A 19,088-nucleotide genomic window follows, 5' to 3' on the forward strand; every position below is an offset into this window, starting at 1 on the left:
AGAGAGATAGAAAGAGAGAGTAAAAGCAATAATAAGAGAAACAAACTCCCTTTCAATCTATAATTCTAGTCCCATCTGCATATTTTCTCAGAGGAGTCTTCACTGGTTACAGCCCAGATTAATCATCAAGTACTAGGAGTAAACAGTGCAGTGCTTAAGATTTAACCAATTGCATTTTTAACAAATAAGACTAAATCCTCAGCGCAGTAGTGGGCTGCACAAGCTACTCAGGGAATATACACGGTTTTGGGGTTTTGTTTTGTTTTGTTGGTTTTTTTTTGCTTCTTTTTTCACTTTACAGAATTACTCTGCTCAGAGACTCTGGGCTAGAAATACTTTCTCATTTGCAAGAAGTTAGTTCAGCTCTCTATCAACAAGCTGGAATAAAAATTCAATATGGAGAAAAGAGTGGGAGGCTTGAGCATCTGCGATATTATGTGACTGTGAGTTTGTACTCTCATGTGGTTAACCCTATTATGTAAAGGAGGCCAACAAACACAGTGCGAATTAGCTTTCCTCAGGTACACTAGCAGTGCGCCAGTGTCTTTGTTGTGGGTGGTTTGTAGACAAGAATGCCAACACTCCCCTCACATCTAGCGAATGCTGCGCTTTACTTCCAGCTGTTCAATTCAGATGTTTCTTTTTTTTTTTTCATCTTAGACAAAACAAAGTGTCACCATTAGCCGCATCAAGAGATGATTGTAGCACTTCCATAAAAAGACCGTAGCAGGGATCTTCTTTAGCATTCATTGTATGCTTTAACACAGAGCTTTTTCACTAAAAAGCCTTTGATTTATGGTTGTGTTGCTGTTCAGGACCTCTTGTACACAAACACACAGAGAAAAGATGGCTAAGCTAATCCCATTACCAAACTACAAGCCAGGCCAGTCACACTGCTCATCCGGCACAAAGAGGAATTTATACAGCTGCAAGTCCACCAGTGCCTAAGGCCTAGAGACAGGCCTGCATACTACCATACAAGGCTGCACAGAAACACACACACACACACACACACACACACACACACACAAGAAGAGAGGGAAGGCAAGAAAGAAATGCAGCTACACCAGAATTTAATTGATTATCGTGAAAATTAGAGGGTGTATTTCACAAAATTTGGTGCACAAGTTTCTATTTATAGTTTCTTTCAAGATTAGATACAGCATGCACACATGAATTTACCAACAGTATTTGCAACCTATGTAAATCTGAAATCAACATGTTTTTCCTGAATTAAAGAATGTCAGATTTTAGCATTTTCTCCAGCAAGTTTGATAATCACCAGAATTAAACCTGAGATAAACTCACTATTCATTTCATTTTCACTGATAATCTTCATTTTTTTTTTTTTTGCACACCTTGTGTAAATCCTGGTTTAAACAATTTAAGTTGAAGTTGCAGTCAAACGTTTATATTCACTCAACATGAATGTCATGGTAACATTGGGCTTCTTAGAATGGTCTTTTTTGCAGAATATTTATTTGATGTACATCTTTAGTAGAAGAACACAGAAAAAAATTGGTGCACAAGTTTTTTTTTTTTTTATTTATTTAAAATGGTCATATTGTGCTTGTAATGCTTTCTTTAAATCATTACAAGCACAATGTGACCATAACATTGATGTTTTGACCAATGATTATAAAGATTCGCATGCACACTATAATTAAAAAAATTTATCTAAAAGTTAAAAAGTACAATTGGTTGAAATTTGCTAAAGGTTTGTAACAGTTGAAATATTTATATTGGTTCCATTTTCAATTGATGGCATTTTTACACAGACCATAAATAGCAATAAAAGCAAAACAAACTCAATATCAGAATTTGGTTTAATTAGAAATGTTTTAATCAAGATAATAAAATGTTTCAGGTCACTATAAATTATAGTGGTAAATTTATACCATTCGGTACAGGAGGTTTGGTTCAGGTTTGCGTTGTAATCTGAGTGAATACAGTCTCGCTTTAACTAGTGCTGGTCAATTTTCTCGATTAATGTGATGCCTTTAAATCAAAACAAACATCCTAAGTGCTAATTTCTTTGTGGAATTACGTTACAAGTTGAATTACAGACAAGTTGGGAAACACGCACATTCAGGTTGTGTCATCAACATGCTAGGCAGCTACAGAAGCCCTACAACAGAACTGTATGATCCGTGCTTTCACTGTGTTTTTATGTTAATTACTCCTAAGAAAAAATGTGTATATAAAGCCACCCTTTAAAGGCAAGGTGGTTTATTTTGTTTATTTTCGATGATCTGTGCAGCGCTCTGTAAATGGGCAGTGTGGTGGTAATTTATATCATGAAAGACACCCATTTACTCTAAGAAAGAAGGGTTCACTGAACTGACTTGTGCAAAAATAGCAACAGTACTACCACTTATAGTGCAAATAATGTAGAAAAAAGTCCTTTAAAAAGTTTCAGATTTTAAAAGAAAAAAAGGGGTAATAATAGCTATTGACAGTGCTGTTACTATTCTTAAACAACTTAGGACTTAGATACTTACTTTACGTAAGGAATTTACATGTTCAGGTTATGGCCAATGTACTGCCATTCACAAGCTACCCTATTAGTGAGTAAGAGACTGTACCCATCACCTTCCGACCAAAAAAATTATATAATACAAGTAGTTAAGTGAAGACAAACTTTGTTTAACCACCAGGTTGAAGTGTGTATCAGGAGCTACCCACCAATAAAGTATGTAGCCACACACATTTCTCAACCCCTCTATGAGCTTACACTCACTGTTAGAAACTCCATTTAAAATTAGAGGGGACACGGGTCCACAGCCACCTCCTAAATGTACTTTTGCAATGTGCTCGCTTTCATTATTGGAAAACACATCAGCTGCTCCCAAAGGTGAGGATTCCTGGACACAGACGAGTGATAAAGCTGGAATTGATTCAAACCCCAGGAAAACACTGTCTGCCTCAGAACCTCATATCAGACTATGCCCTTGCATTTCATTCCTCTCCTACTGAAAGTCTAAAGGCAAAGAATCACCATGACAACATCAATCTCTCCTTCCCCACTGACCAAGCCATATCTTTAGCGCTAAATCTGGATGAGATTACAGCCATGACCTCTAACTTGGTGGAACTCAGTAACAGGTGTCAGCGCTGGCAGTGCCTCGAGACAAGCATAAATTAAGCATTAAAATAATACTTCACTGTAGCGTGGGATTAGACAGGCTGCACTATGCACAAATGCCAGCTCCGCGCTCAGAGGGCAACGGCTGCTAATTAATGACATCAATTACAGAATGTCACCAAATCACTAGGCTGTCATTAAAACGGCACTAAATAGTGAAATAATCATGCACATTAGCATTTTTATCAAAAAATGAAATGGGAAAGTAAATGAAAGAGAACGAAGTGTTTGGATTCAATGTTCTTGGGGGTCTTGCTATTCAGGTCTTGCCAACAGAAACTATCAGGCAAAACAGAGCAACATGATGCCTGAGGACCCCAGAATGCTCAGCAGCCCACACACTTGGCTCCAATGATAAAGAGGCCAATGAATCTGAAAGGGTTCAAATGTTTCCTCTGCTCTCACACCACCATTTTTCTGTCCTTTCAGAAAAGAAATGCCCAAAGCAAGTATGTTCATTTCATAACAGTTGGTAGGTCACAGGGAGTCATCCACTGTGAAATTTACTAAATTGTGTTATTGATCTCAGCCATGAAACACACTCTCTGTTCTGGCATCCCACAAGACTGTGGGCAGACTGGAGTAAAAAAAAAAAAAAAAAAAAGTGCTCAAAGTGTGTCAGCAGCTGCCAATGTTTACCACACATAGGTGATACATGGATAAAGCACACAGGTGTACCTGTATAGACACCTTTCCAAATGGATTTCATTCTAAAAATTAAAGTATAAATACAGTTACGGTTCAACTGGGCCCCTGTTAATATGTCAGTGAGGTTAAGTGGAGGTTTCCAGATATTTGGTGAGAATCTGAATTCTCTTCAATGGCACTTAAACATTACTGAGGAATGGCTTGTGCATCGGTGGGAGTTTTCACTCATGTTTTTATCAGTGTTTTATTTATTTATTTTAATCTTATATGAGATCCATGATTCCTTACAGCAACTATGCTTATACACTGAAAGGCCAAAAGGATATGGACACCTGACCATGATAACCATATAGCTAGGTGACCATCAAATAAATAAAGTCTCCCTTTGGTATTAAATTTTTGTTCTGGTGCCTGTCTGTAGGGATTTGCTAAATCAACCACAAGTGTATTAGTGAGGTCAAACACCAATGTTAGGTGAAAAAACCTGAGTCTTCTAGTTTATTCCAAAAGTGTTCATTGTTCAAGCTTTTTGCAGGCCACCTTCATAGGCCTAGCTTTGTGCACAGTGTCCTTAAAGAACAGGTTTGGGACTCTTACTGTGGTTCCAGTTAAGGGAAACTGTATTGGTACAGCATTACTAAGAAATCCTATATAATTTGTGCTTTCAGTTGGAGAAAGGCCCACATATGGGCGTGATGGTCAGGTGTCTGCAAACTTATGGCCTAATATATAATATTACAGCTGGCAGGCTGGTTTGATTTTTGCTTGCACCAGTGTAAAAAGGTTTGCCCGCTGTCCTCTGAGGTTAAATGCTACATTGTTATTAGCAAATATAGTATAAAGTAAGATAAGTTTTTACTTATCAGTAATAAGTAAGTCTGGGAATTATACAGAACACAATATGTGTACTAAATTTTAATAGAGCTGAATTGCTGAGTCAACACAAAAAATGAATAATGCATAAAAACAAATAAATGTCTTATACAGTAGATAAGTAAAACAAGTAGAATTTGGGATACTAATTTGTGTGCATGAAATCCACTTAACATTCACTTCTAACAGGAAGGAAGTTACTGAAGACTAATTGTTTTTATTATTATTATTATTATTATTATTATACATTCAACCCTGCTCTTTTTGTTCAGTTTTTAAAATGTAATCAGTTCATCACATGGTTACAATGATTACAATGATTTATATAAATACATTCAGTCAGTTATTCTTCAAATATAGTGGTAACAGAAATCTCAGACGGACACATGAACAGACATATGGACACACCTCCTGAATAAAATGCAGTCCCGGCTACAAGTGGGCGGATAAGGGTGGCAAGAAAGACAGTATCATAAATAAATTAGCACTGGTTATTTCTAATATCTGTCTTCTGCAAACCTTCCTATTTGCACCAAGCTCTCTCGGCAATAAGAATAATTGCTCCTACAAATGTTGTGTAGATAAAAAAAGAAGCAAAAGAGTCCTTGGTGACCTTGTGGTGAGAAGAAGGTCAACAGTAATGCTGAGAACAGCTGTTATCAAGCCTGGTATTGTGCAACGGGAGCACACGCTGGTGCTTATTTACAGCCCGGTTACCTGTGGGGCCACACAGGCTGCCCCAAGCTGATTGGCCTGTAATGAGTTTGTGAACACCGGGATGTAGATGGAGGAAAGCAGAGACGCACACATGCTGAAAAACCCACTACTATAGGTCATGGACACAGCGAGGTGGGAAGCCTCCACGGTAGGGTGGAATGAGATGTCAAAGGGAGTGTGAACTACTCATGCTGTTCACTTTCAGCATAGTGAGGCATGAGTATGTGCACACGTACACAAACACACGCACGGGCTCCTCAGGATGTTTCCAGGTGTGGTGTATGATGAGGACAATGTTGTTTAGGACATAAAACTATACTGAAGCCAGCAGCAATACTGTACTGAAATCCCAAGGCTCTACAGAAGATTATTTTTTTAAGGTGAGTTTTTTTTGTTTGTTTGTTTTTCCTCTCTCAGCTCAGCCATATAACTAGCAGCAGCCCCACCTGGGCATAACAAGATGATTGTGCTGTAATAACACTACGGTTAAATCCTACAGCAAGCTGCCGTCATATCCAGGTTGTGCTGCTGGGTTGTGCTGCAGTTATAAAATTACAGTTGTGTCTTTTGGCTCGTAGTAGTCACGTCTTTTCAGTGCTATGATGTATGATCCAGTAACACCTTGACGAAAGCAGAGGAGTTTAGCTGGTGACGAGCAAGAATCCTGCAGTATCGTAGCAAGACCTCCTCTGTCTGTCAGGAGCAACAGGGACAGAAATCTCTCATTGTGAAGCAGCTTTTCAATCTGGGGAATTGCACAAGCACTCCCGATGTCAGTGCACTGCCAGTTTTATGTGATTTGGGTGGCGAGGTATGGAACAGGGTACGAAGAAACCTCCACTGAAACATATTCAAAAGCCTTGGCAAAGCACCAGCGATCTGTCTCCCTCTCCTTCTGGATGCAATCTGGCTCACACTCCCTAACATGGTGCAATTACTTAAGTGAAATAACCGATAGAGCAATAAATATACATTACAAAGTTAGAGTACAAAAGTACAAAAGGAAAAACACAACAATAAACAATTAAAATTGCAAGAACAAATCCAAAAAGACCATTCATTCTTAGGAACTACACTTAAATTGAGAAGTTTAGATTTGTAATTTGATATATTACCTTACAAACTCTTTGTGCTAAAGAAAAATAAAAGCAGAGAGAGGGGCTCTGGCCAAAACTACTCTGGCTCTGCAGGAAGTACCAAAAAAGCAAAGCGCTATCTGAATCTTCTTCAAACAGCAGATATACTGTTTTACTCTCATTATACGTGCCCACTTAAAATGGCCTTGGATCACACACAGTGGGCTGTCTTGAATGTTTTACTCGGGAACACAAGCTCTGTAAAGGCTTTTTAAAACCCCCGAGGAAACAAATATCCGTACAGAGTAAGGAAAAGCATGAACACGTGATGCCATGAAACATGTTTGTAAGAATTACTTTTTATGGAGCTATTTAAGAGACTGCTCCTGTACAAAATAAGATAGTATTCTATTTTTAAATACAAAGGATCATCTCACTAAGTCCATCTTACTTTTATGCAACCCTAGTTTAAGCTATCTAAATCCTAAAGGGTTCACAAGCTTTCATGTCAGTGGGGAGTGTAATTTAAAATATGGAGTAATACCAAGCTATTTTGAGAACCAAATGAGATCCCCTCTGTACAACATTTTTTATTTGCACGCTACCATTTGCTCTGCATACACACAAAAACAACATAAACCCTTTCCATTTCTTTGGCTCCACAAACTGACAGATATGTAGGGCACATTTCAATTTTGTTTACTCCTGAGCAACTGCCTGTAACCAAACCAAATGCACTTCTATCAAAATTCCTTTTCCATTTCTGCACGTTGGTTTAAAAAGATAGTCCAAGCATATAAATGTGAGATAGCAAACATCAGTGCGTCTCATCTCAAGTATAACGCTGTAAATAAATCAGCAATATAAACAAAGAGGAAGAGGAAAAGCGTGATGTGTGGAAAGAGAGAGAGAGAGAGAGAGAGAGAGAGAAAGGAAAACACAAAGCACTACAAATGCCATGCCATTTTCCCAAGCTGGGTGTCCCTGGCTGAGATGAAGAATGACGTGTCTGCTTGGTAAGAGTGTTTACGGCATCAGGAGAGCTGCTCGGGGAAATGGATTACTCAATCATCAGAGCTCAACATGTTCACAGAGCAACGTACCGCAATACAACTCTGTGCAGTCATTTACTTGCTGTGTGTCGCTTCTTTGGATTTGAGAATTCACAAAGCAGGCAGTTGAAAAATAGTGCCCGTTGCAGCAAACCATTAGGATACAAAAATAATGATACTTGCTTTAAGGTATAACGTGACTGAAACAATTGTGGCACTGATTTATAGAGGGCAAAAACAATAAATTGTGAAAATTGTGTTTACATATTCGTTGTAGGAGGAGGTTGATTGACCTTATAATGAACACAATGACCTCAACATACGCAGTCACCAACACAGACATGAGAAAGTGAAGGAGAAATTGACATTCAGAAAATACAATTGCTTGAAGTAGATCATGGGACACCAGGGCAACCATCTTTTCAATTGAGCCTTTTTTTTTTTTTTTCATGAGCCAATTAGGTCAAAAATAACATATATAACACTTATATTAAGCATATCTTTAATGTTTGAGGTTTTTTAACAAGACTAAATGCCCAGCTTTACCTTTGACAAGATTACATTTGCTTTAAAGAAAATGTTGTGCTTTAGGTAAATATTCTGCTAATGACTGTCAAATAGAAGGTGTGAAACCCATGTGTGCTGTTCATCCCCCTACAGTCCATTATAAAGTGCTAGTGAGAGTATATGGAGTGTGCTAATTGAAATATGTGTCAGATTCGCAGGCAGAGCCTTCAGGTACAAATTAGTTTCTAAACTAAGTAGCGTAAGGTGGGAATGTGCTATCTTATTTAAATTCTGGTTGGTTAAGCAAGCACATGTTACAAGTACAGATTAAAAGAAATGTATTAAATGAATATTTATATTGCATACGGTTCTAATTGTTCCTGCTAATGATATTACGTGGACTTACGTATATGCTAGTGACATATTGTACTGTACATCCTAACTTAGTGGAGTAATATTAATTTTACAGCATTTCTATTAATACACTTATCTTCCACAACACAAGACTCTCCTGGCCATAATATTAAGAATGAGAATGATGACATTTCCATTCTGGTAAATATTTCTGTCACTGGCAACTGGCCAAGTTTGTAAAGATTGACTGTCGCTTGTTATATTAAATTGAGGGAAGATTTGCTTGATGTTCCTGTCTAGGTTTGATGCGCTTACCGGTCAGCTCTGCCACACTTGCTGAGAAACACACTCACTCGATGGGTTGTTGAATGTTAGGTATGTTAACAGCACTAAGAGATGTGACAAACACCTTGCATCGCACACACTCACCATATCAACAGAACAAAACTTACTGACATGGTAAAATCTGGTGAAACAAATCAAGCTTGTGCACTTTTAAGATCAAGGTGCCACCCCTGCTCCTTGCTCTGCAGCACACACGCACATGAATATGTGCACAATACACAATCGATTCTTGTGCACTTGTTAAGATTCCATTCAAATTCAAAATTCCAGTCACACACTAGTGTAATGTACAACTCCAACATCCATCCATCCATCCATCCATTGTGGGCCTGGAGCCTATTCTAGGGTATGTGGTGCACAAGGTGGGGTGAACCCTTTGTGCACAAGCACAAAGACTCACAAACAATCATACACTATATGCTATTTGGAAATCCCAATCATGTCTTTGGACTGTAGAAGATAACTGGACAAATTCAATCATACAACTGAATTATTATGTCAGCTCATATCTTGCACTTAAGACACATCATTTCAGTACCACAGCTTGCATGTTATAGCTAAAAGAGAACAACTGCGACGCTATTTTTAAAATACATCCTAAAGACACACAAATAATGTACATTCATGATTTAACACACCAACTTTTTCAGAAAGAAGAGTCTTCACAAGGGAAAGATTCTCCTCAAGTAGCTTTTTAGTGTGGCATTGATGAATGGAAGAAAACTGCCTAGACCGGCAGGAAGGAAGCTTGCGCTCTAAAGTTTTGTGTGTGCATATATATATATATATATATATAAATGCAAACATTATTGATTCCTCTAAGGAATCTTCGTTATGTTCACTGGGTGAAATTATGCGAATAATAGCTAGCTTTCTAAGTATGACATAAATCAATTTGAAATATAATACCTATTTCTCTCACCCAAGTGAAAACTAAAATTTACTACACTTATTAATCAAACATCCACGGCCAGAGTTATTTTTCCCATATTATGCAGTAAAGGAAAAAAAACATTCTGACACTAAATGTTATTATTATTTAATAAACTGTAGCCACTTCTGGTTCACAGGTGTTTTTTTTAAACCATAAATAAAATAAAAAAATATTCATCCATGAGAATAAACAATCATTATTATTATTATTATTATTATTATTATAAAACTACTTAGAAACAACAAATTGTCAACCTCAATATCTTGCTGCAAAGCTGCTGTTGAAAGTTACAGCTTCGGGACATTCAAAGTACAGTAACAAACAATGATTTACAGTATGCAGCACTGTGGTTTAATTAAAAAAAATAAAATTGAAAAAATTACCCAAATTCTCCCAAGGTTAAAAGGATCCCTCTGATAGACTTTTAAATCCTTTATAAATTTTAAATGAGCTTGAAGTCAGGCCATGCAGGGCCTTCTTGATTCATTTTTGACTCATGATGCTCCCACCACGGTACTGTACAGAATACTGTGTATACTGTACAGTAGTGTCCCTGGGATTATATATTATGTCTATATTTTATATCTCAGCTTGAGAATATTTTTTAAGAATAATTATAAGTTTTAGGAAACATTTGTGTTAGAGCAGATGGGTTTTTTAGGATGAAAGAACTGTGCAACTGTTGTTTCTGCTACTCTTAGTTGTCCTGGCTCTCCTTTCAAGTGACTGTTAGCTTCTGTCTTAGTTTCAATATCATTAACCTTAGACTAATGAGTCTGTCTAATGAGAGTCTTAGAGTGTGTTGCTGTTTTGTTTACTATGGTGTGCTCATGTGGTCATACTTTTCCCCTATCAACATAGTCTTTTAATTACATCAATAACTCTAAATGAACTTCTCCTTTGAAGCAGATGTGAGTTTCGATCTTGCTTTCCTGAGACTTTTGAATATAAAAGTTTTTAAATACTTATTTCCCCTCATTTTATAAAATGCCTATAAAATGCTTATAAAGCTGATAAAATGCTTATCTTTCAAATAAAATTTGTCATCCTGTCAACAAACATAGGCTGTTGTAGGGTCTACTCTCTAAGTTTAAGACTTCCCCAAATGGACAGCCAAAGAACCCCTAAGAAGGATTTTAATTATTCTCAGAATGTAGATACAAAACTGTCCATCATCTATAAATAGAAATCCTTACCAATTCTTTGTACACCTGAACAAGGCTTTAAGGATCCCATCTAAAAAAATTCAAGTTAGCCACAACAATATTCAGGCAGAAGAAGCACCAGGGTGCTTTTTAAGAGTCGTACTTTGCATTAATGACAGTCTGTCCTTGCAAGACATGCAAAGCAGTAAACCAAAAAAAAAAAAAACTCCTTTCCCCCCTCAAGCATCTAAACTATCTTTTTTTCCTTGTGTTTTTCCACCCAGCACTGATCATGTCTTTATCATGTATTTTAGCTGAAGATGAAAACATTTATAGTGGCACTATAAATGATGTCTGCTGCCACTTGTGTTAAGCACAGAGCTTGATTGTTAGAATGTTCACCACTTCTTTAATCAATAGGGAGCCAACTGTCTTGATTCTTGATTCTGGGGAGCTCTAAAGTGTATAAAATTGTCTCTGAAAGCATGGCTGTTCTATTCCCTCCTGAATCTCTCTCTCTCTCTCTATCTCTCTCTCTCTCTCTCTCTCAGATACTACTGCTGGATGCTGCTACTGAGGTTTAAAGAAGAAGATAAGGGCCAGGCAAAGACACAAAAATAACTGCTGGTTAGAGGAAAAAATAAAATTGCATCAGCAGCAAAGTATTCATGCTCATATCAACCAGTCATAGAAGGTTTACTGTTCAGCTCAGAGTCTATAATTCTTAAATCAAACTTAAAAGCAACATTAAAATTAAATACTCTTATCACAATGAATTTTAACAATAACAAAAGTATTATTACAGTTGCATGGTGTGGAATTTCAGTTCAGTGTTTCGTGTCTACAATAGGGACGCATGCACGTTTATTTTTACTTGTTGACCCAGTGATGAAGCACAGATGTGTGAGGCACTTTTCACTGTTGCCTCTCGTGTACAGTACAACACCTACACTAATGTAATAAAACTCCAGACACTACTGGGGAAACAAAGCAATCTTTTCATTTATACAAATCTTCACTACTGTATCTACAACACATACAGTACGTCTACTGTACATAAGAAATATTATGATTACTTATAACAGATGCCATGATTAGTGTGGTATGCTATTGTCACTAAGATAATAATTTCACTAATTTAATATCTACAGTCAACTAAAAATAAAGCATGGCTGCTCTAGAAATATTAAAGGGAAAAATTGTACAAGAGCTGTACAGCAAGTGGGTTATAATGTTAAGATGAGTATGCCTCTATTTTTAGTGTAGAATACAACAGACGGCTGTAACCAATTGTATTGTTTCAGTTGTTTCTTTGATAAGCCATATAGTGCCATGTGTATGTCCAATTAACTCCGTCAGTCCTGTTATCATCTCAGTCGGCACAGTTATGTCAAACATACTTGTCGATGAAGCAGAAAAGAATTTTATATATATATTTATTATTATTATTATTAATATTATTAGAAAGATAGCCAAAAGATTATTGTTGCATTAGTTATAATAGCAAAAGCATGTGAAAGAGAATGAGTAAACAGTATAAATAATACAATTTAAATCATCAAAAAAAAATACAATTCACTATGAAAACACTAATTAGAGCCCCTAAAACTCATTTGCATTCACTGTAGAAATTCCCCACAATGCTTCTTGCTTCACCATATACGCCAAGAGCCATCAAAAGCACTTTAATGATGCCTTTAGGAAATATTCATTATGTTTTTCTGCTATCAACCTGTGCATAATGGGGGTCATTTTCTTAAGTCCTATAAAAATAGAGGTAGCGCACAAGAGAGGAAGAGAGAACGAGAGTGAGAGAATTCTTTTCTTCAAGTGACACAAAAACCTGGAGGCTCAACTGTCTCCAAAAAGATATACTACTGCCCTAATCTGCATACAGCTGACGAGAATTTGAGTTATATCTCATCTAAATGTAAATTAGGTGTTTTATACCTTCAGTAAACACTTTATATTACTGCGCACTGTTTTAATAAACCAATTAGAATTTATTACCTGGATATTGAAGATATGAGCTATTTCAATGAATTCACATTTATTTAATGCAAAACCTTGAGAGTAATCCTAGAAAAAAGAAAAGTGGGGTATAAAAAAAAGTAAAAACAGCTGTACTGGCAGCAGGATGCAAAATGAATGATAGCTTCAAGTCAAATAAATACATCTGCTTAAATTCCTGTGGCTCACTCAGCAATAAATTAAGCTTGAAGTGAGAAAGGGTGTGTGTATCTCGTGTTGCACCTTTAAAATATAACACAAGAAATGATCCTTAATACATGAGGTATTTTAATTTTCTATATTGCAGGTATGCACAGTATTGACTTAGGAATGAATTCACAACAGTCACACGTGTCAAAAACTGGCACTGACTATTGTAACCATAGCCAAAAAGTGTTTTGCATATATTTTCTGGATACATCTCAATTCGTCTGGTGTCTTTTCTTCACGGATTTAAAAATTAAATTTCATGCATTTATGTGGCCTTTAATCTTATTTAAGTTTCATGCAAATAAAAAGCCAAATTCAGCACACAATGTAAAGAAAGCTTAAGCATTAGTTATAAACGTTTTGCTTCCTTGTAATCTCTGTGTAAAACGTGAGTAATTAACTGTCATATCTAGGCCTTTCATATTTCCATAAAATTCCTCTGTGCTATGTCCTTTCAGTGACTTTGGAGCTCGGAACTCAATAAAACGTTTAACACCAACAGCGGCATTTTGTACTACAGAAACGTCACTTCTCCTTTGTCAGCATGTAAGCGATTAACGTTGTTTAGCTGCCGTGTTGCTTTGCTGAAACAGCAACAGGACATTAATTTGACATTAGCACAGTAATATCAATTCCTCTCTCTTTTCCAACTTGGGTAATGCATTTACTGGCAAGAGATTAATATCAATTCCATAAATCATTCAGAAGAATTTCCCTAGCCAGAGAAGTGTGGGTAATATCATATATGTTAGCTGATCTCTGCCTGGGTGCTCGATGCTCATTAATCAATGTCACTGGTCCTCAGAGCCATTCCTCATGGGGAAAACAGAGAAACATATAAATCCCCCTGATTATTTATTTATATTGACTCAGGCTCTGTAAATTTATGTTGATCATATTCCTTTTTTTTTTTTTTTTTGGCCAATGCCCTTCACTGCCCACAAAGTATGGCACAGTGGTGTTTTACGGCAATGCTGAACTCCAAAAGCGAGCAGCGCCCAAGCCACACTGCACTGTTTATATCACGACTGTGTGTCTCTCATGAATGCTGTTCGACAGTCACTCATCAAGACAGTGAACTGTGACTGCAGATATTCACATTTCTGTTACATGAGTGGACTACTACAATATTGTCATGCATTGCTTTTGTCCTTCGTCCGATTGAAATTTTTCAATCATGAGCTCCGAAATAGTACACTATCAACTTTTCTTTAAAAAAAATTTACAAGCTGATAAGACCAAAAAAGGCTAGCCTATCCTGAAATTGCATTGATATAGAACATTTCCAAAAACACAGAAATTCTTTAAAAAGCTCTCCCACAGGGAGACTAGGGGCAGTGGTGAGCCTCAGCCCTGCGGTGGAGTGAATTGGTTGCCTGTCAAGAATATGAAAGCTGAGTCTCATCTGCTGGAGTCCCTGAACCTAATCTCCCAGCAGAGAATGATATTGTGTCTGTTCCAGAGCCCTACTGATTCACTGTCAATCCAGCCTGGAGCCGCGCTCAGCTGCCCACTTGACCTTGTCACAGAAAAAGCACTTTATTTTCATTATGCCGCCATTCATTCTGCCCTTACAAAAAGAGCCAAACAAAGGCCATTTACTCAAAGCATTCTTCAAAATATTACAGCAATGTTTAATTACAGCTTTCAACAAGTGGACAGACAAGGTAAAAGAGCAGCCACTTTTGCAACAGGCTTTACTTTTTTTTTAACCCCCCTCCCCCACTCTATTTTTATAAAAGGAGATAATTAGACTTTAAAAGCATAGCTCACGCTGAGAAATCTCTGACATCACATAGCAATTCAACTGTACACTAGAGAAGGGATAATATTTGTAATCATACAGTTTAACAATATGGAGACCTAATACTACCTTTTAAGGACTTCATATTTTCACAGAAAGGGTCATTCATTCATTAGACCTGTTTTTCAGGTCTTATTAAAATACAATTTTGGCATGCCGTTGAAATTACCAGCCTGCATAACACTGAAGTTTATTTTCTAGAAGGCTGAGCATGTGGTATTTCCTGAAGATTGATGGTATCATGGATTATTTTAGTAAAATAAGGTTTAAGTACCATAGAACAATAGTAAGATTTTTAAATAATTTTAAATTTTAAAAATTAATGATCAAGTTCTTGTATAACATTTTCAAATATTTTGAAATATTACATACTACTATATCATGTGCCTGGCCAAAAAAAAAAAGTTTCATTTCATGTGTGAAAATGATTTCCCATGCTCCCAGAACCAATCTTTCACTATTTGTGTCCTGTGTAATATGCCAGTGACATCCAGGAAAAAAAATCTTAAATGATGTTATAACCTGGTAAGTCAGAAGAAGTACATTCAGATTGTCAGCTGACTATTACCACATAACGATGCCAAGCCTAGACCTGACCAACTGAAGCAACCGCAGGTCATACACAGAGGCTTGTAGGATGACTACTACAATATGTATGATGTGAGCATTGCTTCATGACACGCCCATCGCTCTAGCAATCTGAACTCATCAGAGATGAAATGTTTCCATTGCGCTAAAGTTTAATCTGTATGCTCCCTGGCAACTTGAAACCTTTTTACCGATAAGTCACACTAAAAAGTCGTTTTCTTATTAGTTGTTAAGTGATCTCCATCTATGATTTTTTTCCAACTACATTTTTCCCACAAAGTTGACATTTCAGCTCTATCATTCCAGGTTTTGATAATGTGTTGAGGGGTTCTTAACCCAGTTCTATTAACTTCAAATCACCTCAGTTGATTTATTTGCTTGATGCAGCCAAATAATCTGACCCTTCTGAAATAGTAATTTTTTATTTTTTCCAGGAAGAACACCAAAATGTGATCACATTATTAAATTGAACAAATTGTTGAATAAAATGCAAACAGAAGGTTTATGCTTTACCTTATCTTCATAATTTGTTTGAAAACCTTTTTTAGGGTACGAATCATGGTATGAATTAATAAATTAATAAATAAATAAAAGGGTGGAGAAACATGCATGATCTGTGACATGTATAAAAAGCTGAGCAAGCTAATTTGATATCACAGAAATTGCATGTATGCTTTCAACCACAATTTCCAATCCTGTGTACTGACATCTTTTGATGTAAGAAGATGTCAGTACACATGTTTGGAAATTGTGGTTGAATGCATGCATGCAATTTCTGTGATGCTTGTAAATTAGTGAGATATGTAAATCTACATATAGTTCTGACTGAGAATATTTGTGCAGTATGTGATCAAGAACACCCATCTCACAAATACAGCCTATAGAAAGGACAATTTATGTAGTCTATAAATATTACACAACAAATGAACATTTGATAGTTCAAAGTTCTCAGTAGACACTGGTCCCAACTAAAAGAAAAATCATGATTGGGTGACATGTGGGGAGGAACATGTGGTGCAAACTGGGTTTTATTCTGGTGTAGAAGGGGATGCAATCATTCATTTAATTGTTCTTTTACAATCAGTATCTGCTTTATTCACATCAGGATGTGAATTATATATTCCTCTATTCAGGGCCCAAGCACTATGACATCAGCCCTATATTGCCATAGTTTGTGAAGGGCCCTATTGTTTTCCTAAGGATTTTTTTTCTTAACATGCTTAAACATTTATCAAAACAGACAGACAGGATGGAATCTGCTGCCATTAGGATGCAAGTTTCGCACTGCATGTCATGGGCTCAACTCAACTGAAAGTCAGTTAATTTGTGTCTTTTGCAAAATGTACCTAAAGGATTTTGATCCACTCTTCCTATAGAATTTATACAATCGCCACCAAACTGGGCCTATGTGATCTAAAAACATTGACGATGCAAAATTAAGGAAGGATTTTTGATATCTGAAATGGGTCAGCTGTGATGATGCCTTAAAATTATGCTGGGAAAGTGTTTAATAACTTTTTGTGTGACATCATATTGAGTGACATCATGTTCAGTGAAATCACGTTTTCTGGTGTGCCCAGGTGGCGATGGCGCAGGGTGCTTGGGGCCGCTCATCATTGCTTGCAACTACATTGTTTCTATTACGTTTTATTCGTTTATGTTTATTTTTTATTTTTTTTTAGTTCATAAGAACATCTCATATGCAGGAGTGGGTGAGATTTCCATCAGAAGTAGGTGAAAGTGGAATTTAAACTTATTGTGCAGTCCAGCACACAGCTCTAATATATGGCACATGACAGGAGAATGGGATAAGCCTGAATGCTTGACCAGTACAACGAAGGAGTCTGATGACTCTGTTACGCTGTGAAGGACATTTTGCTGGCATGAATTGGATCCACTTCACGGCTTCTCTTCGACGAAAGGGTCACTGCACATCAATACACAGCTATTCTGACTCATCACCCTTTGTCCTACAATGAAACATTTCTGTGAAAAAAGTTTAAAGATACATCATCAAAGCCCACTGTGGAAAAGGACTTTTAGAAGAACTGTGTTCCATTACATTTTTAGCGATGTATAAAATCTGGGCCCAAGCACACTGAAGCTTTTCCACAGTGAAAATGTCCCAACATTATAGAAAAAAATTGCACATTAAAAAAAATGTTGTAGCTATTGTGAAAACAAATCTACTGTATGTAAGGCAACATCTCAATTTCAGAGAGGCAACTGGAGTAAAAGGTGTTGAACTGAACTGGTATATAAATGTACCTTGATGCTTGGGAGCACACAAAACTGCTTTAGTAAGCTTTACCAATATTTTGTTATTTATCAGTATATCCATTGAATCAAGTAAATCATTGAAATCGCCCAGAAAGTCATTGTCTTCTACTGTATGTACAGTGGCTTATACACATTAAATATTAGACAATTTTATTTTAATGCTTTTCCAAACTTTAAGTGAGTTATATAACGTTTGCAACTATATAGAAAATTTTTTTTATTAAAATTTCATGGGCACATTTAAATTGTCTTCAGATATGGCTTAGGTGATGTAAGGACCAGGGAATTCAGCCAATGTTTCTGAGAACTCCAATCCGTTATTCACCCACAACCAATCAGAAGCAATTTAAAATAGTCAAAATATTACCCTGACCAAAGTGTATTTCTAAATCGATTATGGCAATAATTATTTATATATAATTTTTTGCTGTGCTGCCTGGGATCTCCTTGAAACACAGCTTGATATACACCTATCTAATTCGCTTTCCTGGAATTCAATTCCGGAGAGGCAATTTATATTTCAGTTGAACAAAAAACTTTGTTCATGTTAGTTTGTTACTGCTAGACTGCGGTAAAATAATCTTAGCTTAGCGTTAGTGCTGTGCCGTGTTACACAAGACAATGCGGAGAAGAAACTGAACCCGGGGACATTGAGCTCTAAATATTCAGCCTACTCACCACTCTCAAAGCAGGCATCAAAGACAAGGTGTCCTTTTCTGGCCGCTCCTGTGTGTCCTGGAGGAGTGACAGCCAGTTTGCTCACATTTCCCAGCAAAGCATCATCCCCTCCTGTCTCGCTGCCTGTAAAACACAAAGCTAAGGCTCAGCATTTGACTCAGCCAGAGAGAGCAAGCACAGATGAAGATTCGGAACGCAGAAGAGATTTAAGGATGGCACTACCGAGAATATGTTACAGATTTACACAGATTTTGCATATGATAACAGGAAACCAATGCTTTAAAAAGCAGGTTTTAAGTAGGTGAACTCGTTTACCTTAAGGTAGTCACATAATATCAAGTATCAGAACATACTCTTAGCTTCTGGTAACACTGACAATAACAGTTTAGTTACAAACCTGAACTGGGACAGGGGTTGCTCAGTGGTTAGGGTGTTGGCTTTCTGCTCAGAAGGTCCTAGGTTCAAACCCCAGCACCAATAAGTTAAGCTAACACTGTGGGGCCCTTAACCCTCAGATGTAAAATTAAATTAAATGTAAGTTGCCCTAGATAAGACCATCTGCCTAATGTTGTTAATGTTAGATGTGGCATAGATTGATCTTACAGTGCAACTTATTATTATAAGTTACTTTATACAGCAATATGCAAATGATACAGTGTGCATACACAGGGTTGATTTCTTAAGATATCTTAAAAAGTAAGACAATTTGTCAGTATATTATT

At 36.8% G+C, this 19,088-nt stretch overlaps 1 protein-coding gene across 1 annotated transcript in view; it reads right to left on the reverse strand.

Annotated features, from left to right (window-relative positions):
* agbl4 (AGBL carboxypeptidase 4) overlaps positions 1-19,088 on the reverse strand; it is a 346,895-nt gene that overhangs the window by 323,873 nt on the left and 3,934 nt on the right. The window contains exon 2 of the mRNA XM_053503593.1: positions 18,367-18,489. Coding sequence (XP_053359568.1) covers positions 18,367-18,489 — 123 coding nt within the window. The remainder of the gene's footprint in view (positions 1-18,366; positions 18,490-19,088) is intronic.

This window comes from Clarias gariepinus, chromosome 9 (assembly GCF_024256425.1).
Source record: "Clarias gariepinus isolate MV-2021 ecotype Netherlands chromosome 9, CGAR_prim_01v2, whole genome shotgun sequence".
In the NCBI taxonomy this organism is placed as follows: Eukaryota; Metazoa; Chordata; class Actinopteri; order Siluriformes; family Clariidae; genus Clarias; species Clarias gariepinus.